The sequence below is a fragment of the Somniosus microcephalus genome, chromosome 32 (genome assembly GCF_052327205.1).
Source record: "Somniosus microcephalus isolate GS21.2 chromosome 32, FLI_Smic_1.0, whole genome shotgun sequence".
NCBI lineage: Eukaryota > Metazoa > Chordata > Chondrichthyes > Squaliformes > Somniosidae > Somniosus > Somniosus microcephalus.
In genome coordinates, this window is record NC_141018.1 from 8,198,397 (window position 1) to 8,217,248 (window position 18,852).

The following is an 18,852-nucleotide window of genomic DNA, read 5'->3' on the forward strand; positions in this document are numbered from 1 at the left end:
ATGTAAATTTAACATTATCTCTCTGCTTTTGTATTCTATTCCTCTAGAAATGAACCCCAGTACTATGTTTTTAATCTTTATGGCCTTATCAACTTACGTTACTACTTTTAGTATTGTATCTGTATTTCCAGATCTCTTTGCTCCTCTACCGCATTTAGTTTTATAGAATCATAGAATGGTTACAGCAAGGAAGGCGGCCATTCGGCCCGTGCCAGCTCTCAGCTAGTCCCACTCCCCCGCCCTTTCCCCGTAGCCCTGCAAAAAATTTTCTTTCAATGGAATCTTGGCTTTTATTGCAAGGGGGATGGATGGAGTATAAAAACAGGGAAGTCTTGCTGCAGTTATACAGGGTATTGGTGAGGCCACACCTGGAATACTGCATGCAGTTTTGGTTTCCATATTTAAGAAAAGATATACTTGCTCTCGGGGCGGTTCAGAGATGGTTCACTCGGTTGATTCCAGAGATGAGGGGGTTGACGTATGAGGAAAGGTTGAGTAGGTTGGGCCTCTACTCATTGGAGTTCAGAAGAATGAGAGGCGATCTTATCGAAACATATAAGATTGTGAGGGGGCTTGATCGGGTGGATGCGGTGAGGATGTTTCCACTGATGGGTGAGATTAGAACTAGGGGGCATAATCTTAGAATAAGGGGCTGCCCTTTCAAAACTGAGATGAGGAGAAACTTCTTCACTCAGAGGGTAGTAAATCTATGGAATTTGCTACCTCAGAGAGCTGTGGAAGCTGCAACATTAAATAAATTTAAAATGGAGATAGACATTTTCCTAGCAGATAAGGGAATTAGGGGTTACGGGGAGAGGGCGGGGAAGTGGACGTGAGTCTAGGTTCAGATCAGCCATGATCCTATTGAATGGCGGAGCAGGCCCGGGGGGCCGTATGGCCTACTCCTGCTCCTACTTCTTATGTTCTTACGTTCTTATACTTATTCAACTCCCTTTTGAAAGCTGTGATTGAGTCTGCCTCCACCACCCTTTCAGGCAGTGCATTCCAGATCGTAACCACTCGCTGCGTAAAATGTTTTTTCTTGCGTCACCTTTGGTTCTTTTGCCAATCACCTCAAATCTGTGTCCTCTGGTTCTCGACCCCTCTGCCAATGGGAACAGTTTCTCTCTCTCTACTCTGTCCAGACCCCTCATGATTTTGAACACCTCGATCTAATCTCCTCTCAATCTTCTCTGCTCCAAGGAGAACAACCCCAGCTTCTCCAGTCTATCAACGTAACTGAAGTCCCTCATTCCTGGAATCATTCTCGTAAATCTTTTCTGTACCCTCTCTAAGGCCTTCACATCCTTCCGGAGTGCAACGCTCAGAATTGGACACAGTACTCTAGTTGGGGCCGAACCAGTGTTTTACACAGGTTCATCATAATTTCCACACTTTGTACTCTATACCTCTATTGATGAAACCCAGGATCCCGTGAGCCTTTTTAACTGCTTTCTCAACCTGCCTTGCCACCTTCAACGATTTGTGCACACATACCCCCAGGTCTCTCTGTTCGTGCACCCCCTTTAGTTTATATTTCCTCTCCTCATTCTTTCTACCAAAATGTATCACTTCACACTTTTCTGCGTTAAATTTCATCTGCCACGTGTCCGCCCATTTCACCAGCCTGCCTATGTCCTCCTGAAGTCTATCACTCTCCTCCTCACTGTTCACTACACTTCCAAGTTTTGTGTCATCTGCAAATTTTGAAATTGTGCCCTGTACACCCACGTCCAAGTTTCTTACCTTCCAAGCAAAAGTGGCCTCCTTATTCCTCCTACCAAAATGAACCACTTCACATTTCACTATATTGAATTTTATTTGCCATTTATCCACACGTTTTGCAAGCCTGTTTTTATGTCTTCCTTTTATGTCTTCCTGTATTTTGGCACAGTCTTGATTAACTATACCCGCCACCCCCCTACCCCCCCAGCAATTTGGTATTATCTGCAAATTTCGACATCATACCTCCAATTTCTGAGTCCAAATGATTGATGTCTATGGTGAACACCAGTGGTCCAAGCACTGACCCCTGCGGGACACCGCTTCCCACTTTCTGCCAGTCCAAGAAACTTCCCTCAACTCCCCCGCTCTGTTTTCTGTTTTGTAGCCATCTGTCAATCCATTCTGTTACCTGACCCCTGACTCCACTCCCAATTCCCCAAGGATCAGCCCTGGCCCTGTGGTCACACTCTCACCTCGGAGTCAGAAGGTTGTGGGTTCAAGCCCCAACCCAGAGACTGAAGCACCTAACCTAGGCCTAGCACTTAAATGAACTGCCGAGAGAGAGAGTGCCACATTGTCAGAGGTGCTGTCTTTTGGATGATATGTTCAACTGCGACCCCGTTCAGGTGGATGAGAAAGATCCCATGGCGCTATTCTAAGGAGAGCAGGGTAGCTCCCTCAGTGCCCTGGCCAACATTTATACCTCAATCAACACCACCAAAAAAGCGATCAGTTATCTCATTGCTATTTGTAGGATCTTGCTGTGTGCAAATTGACTGCCACGTTTCCTACATTACAGCAGTGACTACACTTCAAAAAGTACTTCCTTGGTTGTGAACCAATTTGGGACGTCCTGAGGTCGTGAATTTGCGCTATAAATGCAAGTTCTTTCTTCACACATCTGGTAGGAGGATACCTGAGTCAGGACCGATCTGCCCGAGCCACACACCACCGTTAAATCTAAAGGAAGAGCTAGCATTTATATAGCGCCTTTTGCATTCTCAGGGCGTCGCAAAGCATTGCTCAGCCAATGAGGTACCTTTACAGTGTTGTCGCTGTTGTAATGTAGAGAAATCTAGCCCACAAGGTTCAGTAAATGTGGGAGGACTGCTCCTAGTGGCAGCCTTACCCATGCCATCAACAGGAAGCCGATTGGGAGTTGCCAGGAAGCAGCGTGAAATGGGTGGAATAACCTTAACCCTGGGCTCGTTTCCTGTAGCACGGCAGTGGTGTAGGATGCACCCATCGACCTGCTATTTAGCTACCAGTTTGAACAATAGGAAACTAATAATTAGCCTAAGCTGCTTTGTGCGAGAGTCATACTCTCACTCAGGGCTCCGTGAGCATGACAAACGTTCCGTTTAAAGATTATTTAAATGGAGAGAGACTACAGAATGCGGCGGTACAGAGTGATTTGGGTGTCCTTGTACATGAGGACACAAAAAGTTAACATGCAGGTGCAGCAAGTAATTAGGAAGGCAAATGGAATGTTGGCCTTTATTTCAAGGGGGATGGAGTATAAAAGTAGGGAAGTCTTGCTACAACTGTACAGGGCACTGGTGAGACCACACCTGGAGTACTGCATACAGTTTTGGTCCCCTTATTTAAGGGGGGATATACTTGCATTGGAGGCAAGTACTTGGATGTGCACTTGGGATGCTCTAACCTGCAGGGCTACGGACCTAGAGCTGGGAAGTGGGATTAGGCTGGACAGCTCTTTGTTGGCTGGCGTGGACACAATGGGCCAAAATGGCCTCCTTCCGTGCTGTAACTTTTTAATGATTCTATGAGGCAGTTCAGAGAAGGTTCACGAAGTTGATTCCTGGAATGGAAGGGTTGTCTTATGAGGAAAGGTTGAGCAAGTTGGGCCTATACTCATTGGCGTTTAGAAGAATGAGAGGTGAACATATTGAAACATATAAGATTCTGTGGGGGTTGGATAGTGACATGAATCGGTCATTCATGAAAGAAAGACTTGTGAAGTGATGCTGAGCAGCCTGCGGGTGGTGCTGCCCAGGGAGAGTATAAATACTCGGGCACGGGCCCAGCTTGCGCAGGGACATTCTTAACAGGAACTAGTGAAGGACACAACTAGACCTCCATGTTGTAAAACAGTTGATTAAAGCTTTGTTTAACGCTTAGACCAACTGCCTAGTAGTTTTCTTACGTCAGATAGGATAGGTGCTGAGAGGATGTTACCCCTCGTGGGGGAATCTAGAACGAGGGGTCATAGTCTCAGAACAATGGGTCGCCCATTTAAGACGGAGATGAGGAGGAATTTCTTCACTCAGAGGGTCATGAATCTTTGGAATTCTTTACCCCAGAGAGCTGTGGAGGCGGAGTCATTGAATATATTCAAGGCTGAGATAGACAGATTTTTGAGCAACAGGGGAGTCAAGGGTTATGGGGAGCGGGCAGGAAAGTGGAGTTGAGGCCAAAATCGGACCAGCCGTGATCTCATTAAATGGCGGAGCAGGCTCGAGGGGCCGAATGGCCTGCTCCTGCTCCTATTTCTTATGTTCTTATTTAGGATTTACGTGATGCCGGCTAAAATGATGGGAATAATTTCTTGACCTGAATGAAACTGGGATGTGACCGAGCTCCTGGTGAGTTCTAAGAGTTGGAGCTGTCAGAATGCCAAATCAAACATGGCGGGCCTACAAAGAGGGCTTGCGGTTCACCAAACTCTGAGCCAAAACCGATTGCAAACAGCAGTGCAGCTTCCCACGTAAACAGCTTAAACTTGCACTTTCAAAGAAACGACCGCTGATAAACGAACACAAATAGGTTATGAAGCAGACCAACACAAACCCCAACATAAATAGGTTTTGTATCAACGTCACCAAATGCTGGAGATGGCGTAATTCCAGAATGTGACAGGAGAACGGGACAGGACTAACTTACCTCGTCGAACACAAACATTTTCTACTCTGTCCTGGAAGCTCTGTTCGTGGCTGTCCTACAGGAACTAATTGAAATATCCCCCATTAGGGATCTAACATTTGTTGGGGTGTTTTTTGTGTCCTTACCGCCCTGTTTGCGCTTAAAAAAAAGCATGGCAGTTTAACCAAACTAAACGGGTACAGTACAAGTGCTGACTCACCGCCGCGGTCCAGCCCCTTCTGATTTGCGGGCGGACCTCGATCCTGGCCCATTGGACACAGCCGGAGACCAAGTCAACATTTAAGAACAGGTTAGATAGACGGCTGAAGGAAAAGGGAATAAAGGGACGTGAGAACAAGGGTTTAGGACTGCTGCTCACGTGAAGGTTAAACACCAACGCGGACTGGTTGGGCCGAATGGCCTGTTTCCATGAGGTAATCCTGTCCTGCTTTCTCAAATTTGATTTGAGCGATTTCACTCGTGAATCACACTGCACGGTGCGTCAATACAAACCGAAACCCCTTCAAACCAACACAAAGTGTATAACGTAACTGGCCAAAAACTGTCAAACATGAAGACATCTGCTGGGGCTTTGGAAAGGTGTTGTGAAACGTTCTTACTTTCTCTCCTTCGTACTCTTTTTCTGGAAATTCCGGCACATATTTCTGCACAGGGGCATCGAAATCCAGCTTTCCATCTTCCCACAGCTTGGCAATGGCCGTTGTAGTAAGGGGTTTGCTGATACTGGCGATTCGCATGACTGTCTCCGGCTTACACAACACCCGGTTTTCCACATCTGCGTATCCAAGTCCTTAAAGCAAGTCAGAATGATAAATGAAAGCCTGTTCAGGAATACTTCACAACAAAGACATGGACAACATCCAGGCTTGGGCTGATAAGCGGCAGGTTACATTCACGCCACATAAGTGCCAGGCAATGACTATCTCCAACAAGAGAGATTCTAACCACCGCCCCATGACATTCAACGGCATTACCATCGCCGAATCTCCCACCATCGACATCCTGGGGTCACCACTGACCATAAACCTAACTGGACCAGCCACATAAATACAGTGGCTGCAAGAGCAGGTCAGAGGCTGGGTATTCTATAGCGAGTGTCTCACCTCCTGACTCCCCAAATCCTTTCCACCATCTACAAGGCACAAGTCAGGAGTGTGATGGGATACTCTCCTCCTGCATGGATGAGTGCAGCTCCAACAACACTCAAGAAGCTCGACACAATCCAGGAGAAAGGTGTTAGATCCATGTGTTAATGGAGACATGGAATGCAGGAGTTGATTTAACAAGTGTTTACTGAACAAAGTCTGGAGGTGAACTAACAACACAAGATGCTACACAGGCTTATATACCCGAGTGGTCACTACTGGTACTACAGTATACAAGGGCTTCAAAAACATAGTTCCTCTTAAAGGTACATACACTACAATTCCTCCCCTTTTAGATAAATAGTACATAACATTTTAAGTAATCATTAAATAACATTTTTACAAGAACAATAATACACACATTTGCTGAAGTTAATCAATTACAAATTCAGTCTCTCTGGAGGCTTCCTGACTCGGTCCGGTGGTGTAGTAGGTTCTTTTGGCAAGGTCGATTCGGCTTCAATGCTAGTGTTGGGTTCATCTGGTTCCAGTATCACCGGATCGGAGGTAGATACTATGGGTATCTCTGCTTCATCACTAGGCGTATAGAGTTGTGGTGTAGGTTGTCCTTTTTCGGATGACTATGATCTGGTCAGCATGGCGCCTTATTATGCTTTCTCCAATGTCCACGGTATACATCAGCGGTCCTAGTCGTGTGCAAATAGTTCCAGGCTGCCATTTCTCTGTACGGTAGTCCCGGGCCAAAACTGGTTGACCTATCTGGAAGGTTCTAGTTGGCCTTTCATTCATGCTTTGAAATTGCCGGTTCTCTACGTCCCTTCTGACGTTTAGCTTGACCAAATCCAGCCGGCATCTTAGTCTTCTATTGAAAAACATCATGGCGGGGGTTTGGTTTGTAACCACATGTGTTGCATTCCTGTACGCAAACAAGAAGTTATCTACCTTATGTTGTAGATTTATGTCTTCATTACCCATGGCCTTTATGGCCTTCTTGAAGGTCTGGACAAACCTTTCAGCCAATCCATTGGTGGCGGGATGGTATGGGGCGGACGTGTAGTGCTTAACCCCATTGTTTTTTAAGAACTTCCTGAATTCTTCGGATACAAATTGCGGTCCATTATCAGAACAGATCTGTTCAGGCAGCCCATTCCTGGCGAATACGGTCCTTAATACTGTGATGGTTTTTTCCGTGGTAGTGGAGGACATCTTTATTACCTCCGGCCACTTGGAGTGTGCATCCACCGCGATTAAGAACATTGAGTCCATAAATGGACCAGCAAAGTCGATATGTACCCTTTGCCATGGAGATGAGGGCCACTCCCATGGATGTAGAGGGGCTTGTGGTGGGGCGTTTTGGACCTTCTGGCATCCTAGACAGCTCTTGGTCATTTCTTCGATGTCTCCATCGATACCTGGCCACCACACAAACGCTCTGGCTAAGTTCTTCATTTTCACTCTGTGATAAAAATGATAACTTCCGGGAAGTTATGTCATCACTTCCTGTGAACTATGAACTGTGTACATACCTCACTTCCTGTCATATGTCACTTCCTGTTGGACTGGTATAAATACTGGTCTGTTCAGTATTGTAAGAGGCTTCTACCAGAGGCATGGTAAAGACCTCTCTTGTGTATATAGTGTGTTTATAAGTTACTTAAAGCTTACTTTAAAGTTACTTGATGGTAAGTCTCCTTTTTCTTACATCACACTCCACCCAGATGCCCCTTGTGAAGCTCCTTTAGCACTTTATCCTTGAGATTGGGTGGAATCACCACTCTGGATCCACACATCAAGGTTCCTCGGCACACTGACAGCTGTTCTCTTCTTTGCGAGAATGCTGGCAACAGTGGTTCGCCATGTGCTGGCCATCCCTTCACCGTTAAATCGTAGACTCGTGAGAGAGTCGGGTCATTTCGCGTTTCCTTTTCAATGGTAGAATTTGTCACCGGTAGACATTCCACTATGGTCGAGTGGAATATCTCCACTGGGTCCACTGTAGGCGCCTCTTCCACCGTTGGCAACGGTAGGCGCGATAACCCGTCAGCATTCCCATGCTGTTTTGTTCCTTTGTACTCTATGTCATATTGGTGTGCCCCTAGGAAAAGGGACCACCTCTGTAGCCTTTGCGCTGTCATAATGGGAACGCCCTTTTTAGGGTTGAATATGGAGACGAGGGGTTGATGGTCAGTCAACAAGGTAAACTTTTGTCCGTGTAGGTAATGGTTGAATTTCTTCACCCCCCACACCAGGCTGAGTGCCTCCCTGTCGATCTGGGCATAGTTACGCTCAGCTGAGTTCAATGAGCGTGACGCAAAAGCTATCAGCCGCTCCGAGCCATCAGGGAATCTATGCGATAATACCGCTCCCACGCCGTAAGGGGATGCATCGCACGCCAGTCTGATTGGCAGTGATGGGTTGTAATGAGCCAACACTTCCCTGGACGTGATCAAGCCTTTGCATTTATGGAAGGCACGTTTACAGTCTTCGCTCCATTTCCAAACTACTCCCGTTTGTAGCAGTGCGTTAAGCGGGTGCAGAACCGTCGACAAGTTTAGTAAAAATTTATGATAGTAAGACATTTTCAGGCGCTGGGGCCTTTACGACCGCTTCAATTTTTTCAGGTGACTTATGCAACCCTTCTTCGTTAATGACATGGCCACAATATGATATTTGTTTCTGGAAAAATTCGCATTTGGGGCGATTTGCTCGTAGGCCCCGTTCTCTCAGCCTCGTGAGCACCTGCTCCAAGTTGGCAAGGTGCTCGTTGTCGTTTTCTCCTGTTACAAGGATGTCGTCTAGGTAGCATTGAGTCCCCGGAATCCCTTGCAGGACTTGCTCCATAGCTCTTTGCCAGATAGCCGGAGCTGATGCCACTCCGAAAACCAGTCGATTGTACTGGTACAGGCCTTTGTGTGTGTTTATCATGAGATACTTTTTAGAGGCCTCCTCAACCTCCATCTGTAGATATGCCTGTGCTAAGTCAATTTTGGTGAAATGTTTCCCTCCGGATAGTGAGGCGAAAATATCTTCTATCCTCGGAAGAGGATACTGTACCGTGTGAAGAACCGGGTTTACAGTCACCTTGAAGTCCCCACAGATGCGAACTTTTCTCTGTTCTTCAGATTTATCATTATTCAACGTTTTCTTCATGACCGGGATGATGGGTGTTGCCCACTCGCTCCAATCTACCTTGGATAACACGCCTGCTTTTTCCAAATTCTCCAGCTCTGCCTCGACGGCTGGCCGAATTGCGTATGGCACCGGCCTTGCCTTAAAAAACTTGGGAATTGCCGCATCTTCCACTTTTATTGAGGCGGTGGCGCCTTTCAGGGTTCCTAGTTCCTGTTGAAACACTTCTTTGGCGTTAGCCAAGATTTCTTTTAATCGTCCAGGTATGACGTCATCATCGTTTTTTTTCTTACTGGTCACCGTCAGTGCCTGAATGGAGTGCCAGTCTAAACGTATCTTTCTGATCCATTCACGTCCCAACAACGGTGGACCACCATCTTGCAGAACGTATAAATACAACTTCTGTATTTCCTTGCCGTTGTATACAACAGGTACCCTTATTTTCCCTCTGGGGTATACTTTCTGCCCCGTATATGTCTTCAAGACAATGGATGTGTCTTTCAAAGGTATATGCGGAAATAGCTGCTCGTAATCCCGTCGACTCATGACGGTCAGAGCTGATCCTGTATCTAGCTCCATTTTGACTGGGGACCCCGCTATCATGAGGGTAACCCAAATGGTCTGGTAATCTTCTTTGGCAATTACATTATGTAATTTGAGACAGCTTAGTCTCTTGTTTCCGGAGTCGCTATCGCTCTTCTGGTCTTCGGAGCTACTGTCCGTCATCATTTGTACCTTTCTGTACTTTTCCTTATTGACCTTTTTACTGTCAGCGGATTTCTTTCCAGATCTGCATACACGTGCAATGTGTCCCATCTTTCCGCATTACCTGCATGCTTTGTCCTTGAACCAGCAGTCCTTCTGGTCATGGGTGGATCTGCCGCAGCGATAACATCTCTCGAAACCCCGTGTCATTTCATGGGTGCCGAAGTCCTGTGGCTTTTGCTGTATCTCTGCAGCTCCTCTTGCTGCTGCTTCGTATGATACAGCCACACTGAAAGCCTTGTCCAGTGTCAAATCTTTCTCAGAAAGTAGTCTTTTCTGTGTTCCTTCGCTTAGGAGACCGCAGACGAATTTGTCTCGTAGAGAATCGGCCAGTCCTGCCCCGAATTGGCAGTGCTTTGACAGCTTTCGTAATTCGGTGAGGTAATCAGCGTTACTTTCATTCTTGTGCTGATTCCTCCTGAAGAATTTGAATCGTTTCGCTATCAGCAGCGGTGTTGGGTTTAAGTGCTCCTGTAAGGTATCAACAATCTCCTTAAAATTCTTGTCCATCGGTTTGGCTGGAGTGATCAAGTTTCGTAACAGCCCGTATGTCCTTGCGCCCATCAGATTTAGAAGTACCGATGCCTTTTTATCATCCGCTACTTCATTCGCCTTGCAATATACCTCCACTCTTTCCACATATGTGGTCCAACCTTCTATATCACTATCGAAAGCAGTAATATTGCCAGTCTTCGGCATCTTGAAAATCTAAAATGGCGCTTCCTGCGCTTTTCTTTCTTCCCCGCCGAGTTAAGATGGCGCCTCCCGTGCTTTCCCGCCGCTGCCGCTGCTGCCAACGCTGTTCTCCGCGGTTCCCGTTGCGACCTGCAGCTTTTCGCGGTATTTCTATTTTTTTTATATATCGCTTCAATAGTTTCTCCGTTACTTGGAGAACCGTTACCGTCGTGGAGCAGACCCTCTGGGACTTTCACCTCCCTCTGCTCGGTCCGAACGCCGACCTGCTTTGCAGCACCGGCCGCGCCCTGAGTGCTCCACCCTCTCTCTCTCTTTGCTTCTGCTTCCCGACTCGCTGCCCGGCCCCGTTGCAGAGCCACCCGATCGAGCTCTAGCCCGCCGCAGCCCAGGAAGGATCAGTGCACTACCTGCCACCAGCCCGTTTAGCTGGGGAAACCACAGACTGGAGACCAAGCCTGGCCCTCGTTTTCGAGTTATTTTTTTTTTTCTTGCTTCTGGCTTCGACCTTCGTCTGAGGAATCGATCCCCTTGAGGTGCTGCCGAATTGCAGGTAAGTTCATTTCTAACTCGTCGCCACTGTTAGATCCGTGTGTTAATGGAGACACGGAATGCAGGAGTTGATTTAACAAGTATTTACTGAACAAAGTCTGGAGGTGAACTAACAACACAAGACGCTACACAGGCTTATATACCCGAGTGGTCACTACTGGTACTACAGTATACAAGGGCTTCAAAAACATAGTTCCTCTTAAAGGTACATACACTACAAAAGGAGCCTGCTTGATTGGCACCCCATCCACCACCTTAAACATTCACTCCCTCCACCACCGCCGTACCGTGGCTACAGTGTGTACCATCTACAAGATGCACTGCAGCAACTCGCCAAGGCTTCTTTGACAGCACCTCCCAAACCCGCAACCTCTACTACCTAGAAGGACAAGGGCAGCAAGCGCATGGGAACACCATCACCTGCAAGTTCCCCTCCAAGTCACACACCATCCTGACTTGGACATATATCGCTGTTCCTTCATCGTCACTGGGTCAAAATCCTGGAACTCTTTACCTAACAGCACTGTGGGAGTCTGCCCTCTCAAGTTGACGTAAAAGATCCCATGGCACTATTCGAAGAAGAGCAGGAGGGTTCTCCCGAGTATCTTGGGCAACATTCATCCCTCAACCAATACAACTAAATACAACTAAATAAGCACTCCCTCAGTACTGCACTGGCGTGTCAGCCTAGATTTTTGTGCTCAAGTCTCTGGAGTGGGACTTGAACCCACAACCTTCTGACTCGGAGCTAGAGCTGACACTCACTGACACTGAGAACATCTGACTGTGACTGTCACACATGTAATTATCAATCAGGAGGCAATACAAACCTTCAGACCATACTTCCTTTCCATCCACAGCAACACCAACTACTATCCCAGGGGCACCCACTTCATCCTACAGGATAAAACACAAAATCAACTATTATTGAGAAAAGGCCCAGGGTCATTAGTGGCTGTAATAGTAGCAAAATCTGCACCACAGTTAATCAACTACTGTAATGTGAACAATCAAAGTTCATTACATCAACAAAATTAGATCCATCCCCCATAAATAAATAATTCAGATGTGAAGTTGTATTAAACCGCCAGAGTCCCAAAAAAGTCTTGTGCTGTTGTTTCCAGAACAAGATGTCTACAATGGCTTCTTGGGAAAAGCCACCTGGTGATCTAGCTCCAAGTTATACAGACCATGAGATCCTCCGTGCCGAGCTAGCTCCTCTCATCTGGGGCATCAATTGGGTGTCAGCCTGGTCCCATGGTAACACTCTCTCCTCTGAGTCAGTAGGCCGTGGGTTCAAGCCCCCACTCCAGAGACTTGAGCACAGTCGCGGCTGACGCTTTCAGTGCAGTACTGAGGGCGTGCGGCACTTTTGGAGGTGCTGTCTTTTGGATGAGATGTTAAACCAAGGTCCCATGGGCCTGCTCAGGTGGAACATAGGAACAGGAGCAGGTCATTCAGCCCCTCGAGCTTGTTCTGCCATTCAGTTATAACATGGCTGATCTGTACCTCAACTCCATTTTCCCGCCTTTGCTCTTTACAGGTATTTACTTAGCTAAAATCTATTGATCTCGGTCTTAAAAATTTCAAATGACCCAGCATCCACAACCTTTTGGGACAGCTAGAGCCAGATTTCCACTACCCTTTGTGTGAAAAACTGCTTCCTGATTTCACTCCTAAATAGCCTAGCTCTAATTATAAGATTATGCTATCTTGTTCTGGATTCCCTCACCAGAGCAAATAGTTTCTCTGTTGATTCCCCTAGTCATTTTAAATACCTTAAATGGATCACCCCTCAATCCTCTAAACTCAACGGAATATAAACCAAGTTTATGCAACCTGTCCTCATAATTTAACCCTTTGAGCCCATTCTGGTGAATCTGCACTGTACCCCTTGCAAGGCCAATATATTTTTCTTGAGCAAAAGCAAAATACTGCGGATGCTGTGGAAGCGCAGGAGATGCAACACCTGCCCTTTTACCTCCTCCCTGAGGATATGATTGTTCTATCTTTACTATTGCTATCAGCATTACTGGGCTATAGATGGGAGGTGCCAGGGTTAAGGACATCTCCTCTGGGCTGGAGAGAAACTTGGAGTGGGAGGGGAAGGATCCAGTTGTCGTGGTCCACGTAGGCACCAATGACATAGGTAGGACAAAGAAAGAGGTTCTGCTGAGAGAGTATGACCAGCTAGGGGCTAAATTAAAGAGCAGAACCACAAAGGTAATAATCTCTGGATTACGACCTGAGCCACGAGCGAATTTGCATAGGGTAAATAAGATCAGAGAAATGAACGAGTGGCTCAAAGACTGGTGTGGGAGAAATGGGTTTCAATTTGTGGGGTACTGGGATAAGAGGGAGCTGTTCCGTTTGGACGGGCTTCACTTGAACCATGCTGGGGCTAGAGTCCTGGTGAATCGAATAACTAGGGCTGTAGAGAGGGCTTTAAACTAAATAGTGGGGGGGGAGGATCCAGGTGAGTGGGAATTTAAAAAGTCATTGAGAAATGAGAAAGCAATAGAGCAGGATAAAGATTGGGGGAAATAATAACCAGAGTGTGACAGGAAGGGACAGAATGTTTAAAAATAAGAGTGCAACAGAAAATGGGGCTAAAACAAGGAGAAATGGTAAAAAGACAAAGTTTAAAGCTCTATATCTGAATGCACGCAGCATTCGTAACAAGATAGATGAGTTGACGGCACAGATACAAATGGGTATGATCTGATAACCATTACAGAGATGTGGTTGCAAGGCGACCAGGGCTGGGAACTGAATATTCCAGGGTATTTGACAATTCAGAAGGATAGACAGAAAGGAAAGGGGGGTGGGGTGGCTTTGTTGGTAAAGGATGGGATCAGTGCAGTGGTGAGAAGTGATATTGGCTCAGAAGATCAAGATGTAGAATCGGTTTGGGTGGGGATAAAAAGTAATAAAGGGAAAATGTCTCTGGTGGGCGTAGTCTACAGGCCCCCGAAAAACAGCAATACTGTTGGACAGAGTATAAATCAACAAATAATGGAGGCCTGTAAAAAAGGTACGGTAATAATCATGGGTGATTTTAATCTCCATATTGATTGGACAAATCAAATTGGCCTTGGTAGCCTTGAGGAGGAATTCATAGAGTGCATCTGGGATGATTTCCTAGAACAGTATGTAATGGAACCAACCAGGGAGCAGGCTATCTTGGATCTGGTACTGTCTAATGAGACAGAATTAATAAATGATCTCATAGTAAAGGATCCTCTAGGAAACAGTGATCATAGCATGGTTGAATTTCAAATTCAGTTGGAGGGTGAGAAAGTCGTGTCTCAAACCAGTATCCTGATCTTAAACAAAGGCAATTACAATGGCATGAGGGCAGAACTGGCTAAAGTAGACTGCAAAAATAAATTAAAGGGTAAGACAGTTGAAATGCAGTAGTGGACATTTAAGGAGATATTTCATAACTCTCAACAAAAATATATTCCAGTGAGAAAGAAAGATTTTAAGAGAAGGGAGCATCATCCGTGGCTAACTAAGGAAGTAAAGGATGGTATCAAATTGAAAACGAAGGCATACAATATTGCCGAGATTGGTGGGAGACCAGAGGATTGGGAAACTTTTAAAAATCAGCAAAGGATGACTAAAAAAGTAATGAGAGAGAAGATGAATTATGAGAGTAAACTGGCAAGAAACATTAAAGATAGTAAGAGCTTCTACAGGTATATAAAAAGGAAGAGGGTAGCTAAAGTAAACGTTGGTCCCTTAGAGGATGAGACTGGGGAATTAATAATGGGGAACGGGGAAATGGCAGAGACTCTGAACAAATATTTCGTATCTGTCTTTACTGTAGAAGACACTAACAACATCCCAATAATGGATAATCAAGGGGTCACAGGGAGGGGAGAACTAAAGACAATCACCATCACTAAGGAAATAGTACTCGGTAAAATAATGGGACTAAAAGATGACAAGTCCCCTGGACCAGATGGCCTGCATCCCAGGGTCTGAAAAGAAGTGGCTGCAGAGATAGTGGATGCATCGGTTGTAATATGCCAAAATTCCCTGGACTCTGGAGAGGTCCCAGCGGATTGGAAAACTGCTAATGTAACACCCCTATTTAAGAAAGGAGGGAGACAGAAAGCAGGAAACTATAGACCAGTTAGCCTAACATCTGTCGTTGGGAAAATGCTGGAGTCATTAAGGAAGCAGTAGCAGGGCATTTGGAAAATCATAATGCAGTCAAGCAAAGTCAGCATAGTTTTATGAAAGGGAAATCATGTTTAACAAACTTGCTGGAGTTCTTTGAGGAGGTAACGAGCAGGGTGGACAAAGGTGAACCAGTGGATGTGGTGTATTTGGATTTCCAGAAGGCATTCGATAAGGTGCCACATAAAAGATTACTGCATAAGAGCTCACGGAATTGGGGGTAATATATTAGCATGGATAGAGAATTGGCTAACTAACAGAAAGCAGAGAGTCGGGATAAATGGGTCATTTTCCGGTTGGCAAACGGTAACTAGTGGGGTGCCACAGGGATCGGGGCTGGGGCTTCAACTATTTACAATCTATATTAATGACTTGGATGAAGGGACCGAGTGTAATGTAGCCAAGTTTGCGAATGATACAAAAATGGGTGGGAAAACAAGTTGTGCAGAGGACTCAAAGAATCTGCAAAGTGATATAGACAGGCTAAGTGAGTGGGCAAACATTTGGCAGATGGAGTATAATGTGGGAAAGTGCGAAGTTATACACTGTGGCAGGAAAAATAAAAAAGCAAATTATTTAAATGGAGAGAGATTACAAAATACTACAGTTCAGAGGGACCTGGGGGTCCCTTGTGCATGAAACACAAAAAGTTAGCATGCAGGTCCAGCAAGTACCGAAACGGCTCTCATCAAAGTCACAAATGACATGCTTTGTGACTGTGACAAAGGTAAGCTATCCCTCCTCGTCCTTCTCGACCTGTCTGCAGCCTTTGACACGGTTGACCACTCCATCCTCCTCCAACGCCTCTCCACCATCGTCCAGCTGGGCGGGACTGCACTCGCCTGGTTCATTCTTATCTATCTAATCGCAGCCAGAAAATCACCTGCAACGGCTTCTCTTCCCACTCCCGCATCGTTACCTCTGGGGTCCCCCCAGGATCTATCCTTGGCCCCCTCCTATTTCTCATCAATATGCTGCCCCTTGGCGACATCATCCAAAAACACGGCATCAATTTCCGCATGTACGCTGACGACACCCAGCTCTACCTCACTTCTTCTCTCGACCCCTCCACTGTCTCTAAATTGTCAGACTGCTTGTCCGACATCCAGTACTGGATGAGCAGAAATTTTCTCCAATTAAATATTGGGAAGACCGAAGCCATTGTCTTTGGGCCCTGCCACAAACTCCGTTCCCTAGCATCTGTCTGAGGTTGAACCACTGTTCGCAACCTTGATGTCATATTTGACCCTGAAATGAACTTCCGACATAGCCGTGGCATAATAAGACCGCCTATTTCTACCTCCGTAACATCGCCCGTCTCCACCCTTGCCTCAGCTCATCTGCTGCTGAAACCCTCATCCATACCTTTGTTACCTCTAGACTTGACTATTCCAACACACTCCTGGCCGGCCTCCCACATCCTAAGTAAACTTGAGGTGATCCAAAACTCGGCTGCCTGTGTCCTAACTCGCACCAAGTCCTGTTCACCCATCACCGCTGTGCTTGCTGACCTACATTGGCTCCCGGTTATGCAACGCCTCCATTTCAAAATTCTCATCCTTGATTTCAAATCCCTCCATGGCCTCGCCGTTCCCTATCTCTGTAATCTCCTTCAGCCCCACAACCCCCCGCCCCCAAAGATATCTGCGCTACTCAAATTCTGCCCTCTTGAGGATCCCCGATTATAATCGCTCAATCGTTGGTGGCCGTGCCTTCTGTTGCCTGGGCCCTAAGTTCTGGAACTAAACCTCTCTTTCCTCCTTTAAGCCGCTCCTTAAAACCTACCTCTTTGACCAAGCTTTTGGTCATGTGCCCTAATTTCTTATGTGGCTCGGTGTCAATTTTTTGTCCTATAACACTCCTGTGAAGCGCCTTGGGACGTTTTACTACGTTAAAGGTGCTATATAAATACAAGTTGTTGTTGTTTTTGAAACAAATCCCTCTTCCCTATAAACTTCATGCCTTTGCCACCAATTTCATCCCCATCCACAGTCTCAGCTTGAACCAAACTGCTTGCGATCTCAGCGTTCTATTTGACTCCAAGCTGAGCTTCAGATTCCATATTGTCTCCATCATAAAGCCCACCAACTGCGCGGCCCCACGCTCCAGAATTCCCTTCCTAACACCACAGCCCCTCCCCACACACACACAAACCCCATCCCTCTCCACCTTTAAAAGCTTCCTTAAAACCCACCTATTTGACTTAAGCTTCCTTTGGCTCACCATTCATTTTTCGATTACGCCTCTGTGAAGTGCCTTGAGACATTTTTCGATGTTAGCAAGTTGTTACACCTGGCTAGATGATGCTTTGCTGGAGCAGTGCTGATAGAACCAATTCAATCACTAGGATATTATAATAATTATGAATATATCATGGTGTTGAAAAAGATGGTCGATTTTTTAATTGTGTGCCAATCTTTTACTTTTTTTTATAGTTCCTGTAGAGCTGTATGAATATGGGTGTGTGGTGTGGAGCAGCTATGCAATTTGAGTAGCCATACAGCAGCACGTATAGAACTATATTCTGTTGTTCACCAGTAAAGGTTTGGCTTGCATTCTGCATGCTGGAGGTGTAGTTTGGACTGAAAACACACTATGAGCTTGAATCCGTCTTTTGGATGAGACGTTAAACCGAGGCCCTGTCTGCTCTCTCAGGTGGACACAAAACATCCCATGGCACTATTTCGAAGGAGAGCAGGGGAGTTCTCTCCTGTGTCCTGGGGCCAATATTTATCCCTCAACCAAAATCACTAAAACAGATGATCTGCTCATTATCACATTGCTGTTTGTGGGATCTTGCTGTGTGCAAATTGGCTGTCGCATTTCCTATATTACAACAGGACTACACTTCAAAAGTACTTAACTGGCTGTGAAAGGCGCTTTATAAATGCAAGTCTTTCTTTCTTTGAACTCTAATCCAGCCTTCTATCCCATTGTACTGAACTTAAAAGATGATAAACAATGGGAATAATTTGCTAGATAAGGGAGTAGAGTATTCCAAATGTTTATCACCCATTGAGTAATAACTTTTAGAATTTAAATTCATTTTTCACCATTTGAAATGTCATCTGGCCAGACTAGCTTTTAGTAATATTCTGGTTTCACTTTATCGCTACATACTTTAAGAATTTGATGACGTCTCCTCTTCACCTTCTCTCTAAACTGTATGGTTTTCAAAAAAATTCTCATCTTTCCTCTCCGCTCACCCTTTTTACACTTGTAATCTTGCTCGTTTCCGTGTAATGATACACAGGTCAGTGCTGCAGTAGATTAAATGAAGGGAGCCTTTATAGCAATTGTTACTTGGAGCTCCTGTTAGAAGGTGTCGAGGAAACCTCCTACCTATTCTCCTGTTAATCTCACTCTATTCTTAGCATTCTGTTGCCAGAATCACACAGGGAAATTGGCAAGTCTGGGAAATAGAGATACGCATGCGAAATATGAAGTCTGAGTGAAAGTAAAACTGTGTATCCAAAGCCAAAAGATATGATTTCATCTCCCCACACACTTCATTTCTCATTTCAAGTACGTTTTTAACAACTTTGGTCAATACAATTTTTTTTTGTGATTCTATTTTAGCACTGTACACTTAGTTTTAATTCACAGCTGTCGGGAGGCAAATGAAAACTACATGATAAAAGAAGCACATTTTTCCAGTGCATAAATTGACAGTGGCCTTAAGAAAAACTGGGCTGAAGCTTTTCAAAAGATGTATAGGTTTACAAAAGGAAAAATTAAACTGTCCTAACTTTAAGGCCTTTCATTTCTTTAAGTGTTATGAATCGCCCTC

At 45.5% G+C, this 18,852-nt stretch overlaps 1 protein-coding gene across 1 annotated transcript in view; it reads right to left on the reverse strand.

The window, feature by feature from the left end:
• The window catches only part of lactb (lactamase, beta), a 124,503-nt gene that overhangs the window by 45,427 nt on the left and 60,224 nt on the right, over positions 1 to 18,852 (reverse strand). Inside the window, exons 2-3 of the mRNA XM_085972059.1 lie at positions 11,705 to 11,771; positions 5,229 to 5,419 (exon numbers count right to left, since the gene is read on the reverse strand). Coding sequence (XP_085828185.1) covers positions 5,229 to 5,419; positions 11,705 to 11,771 — 258 coding nt within the window. The remainder of the gene's footprint in view (positions 1 to 5,228; positions 5,420 to 11,704; positions 11,772 to 18,852) is intronic.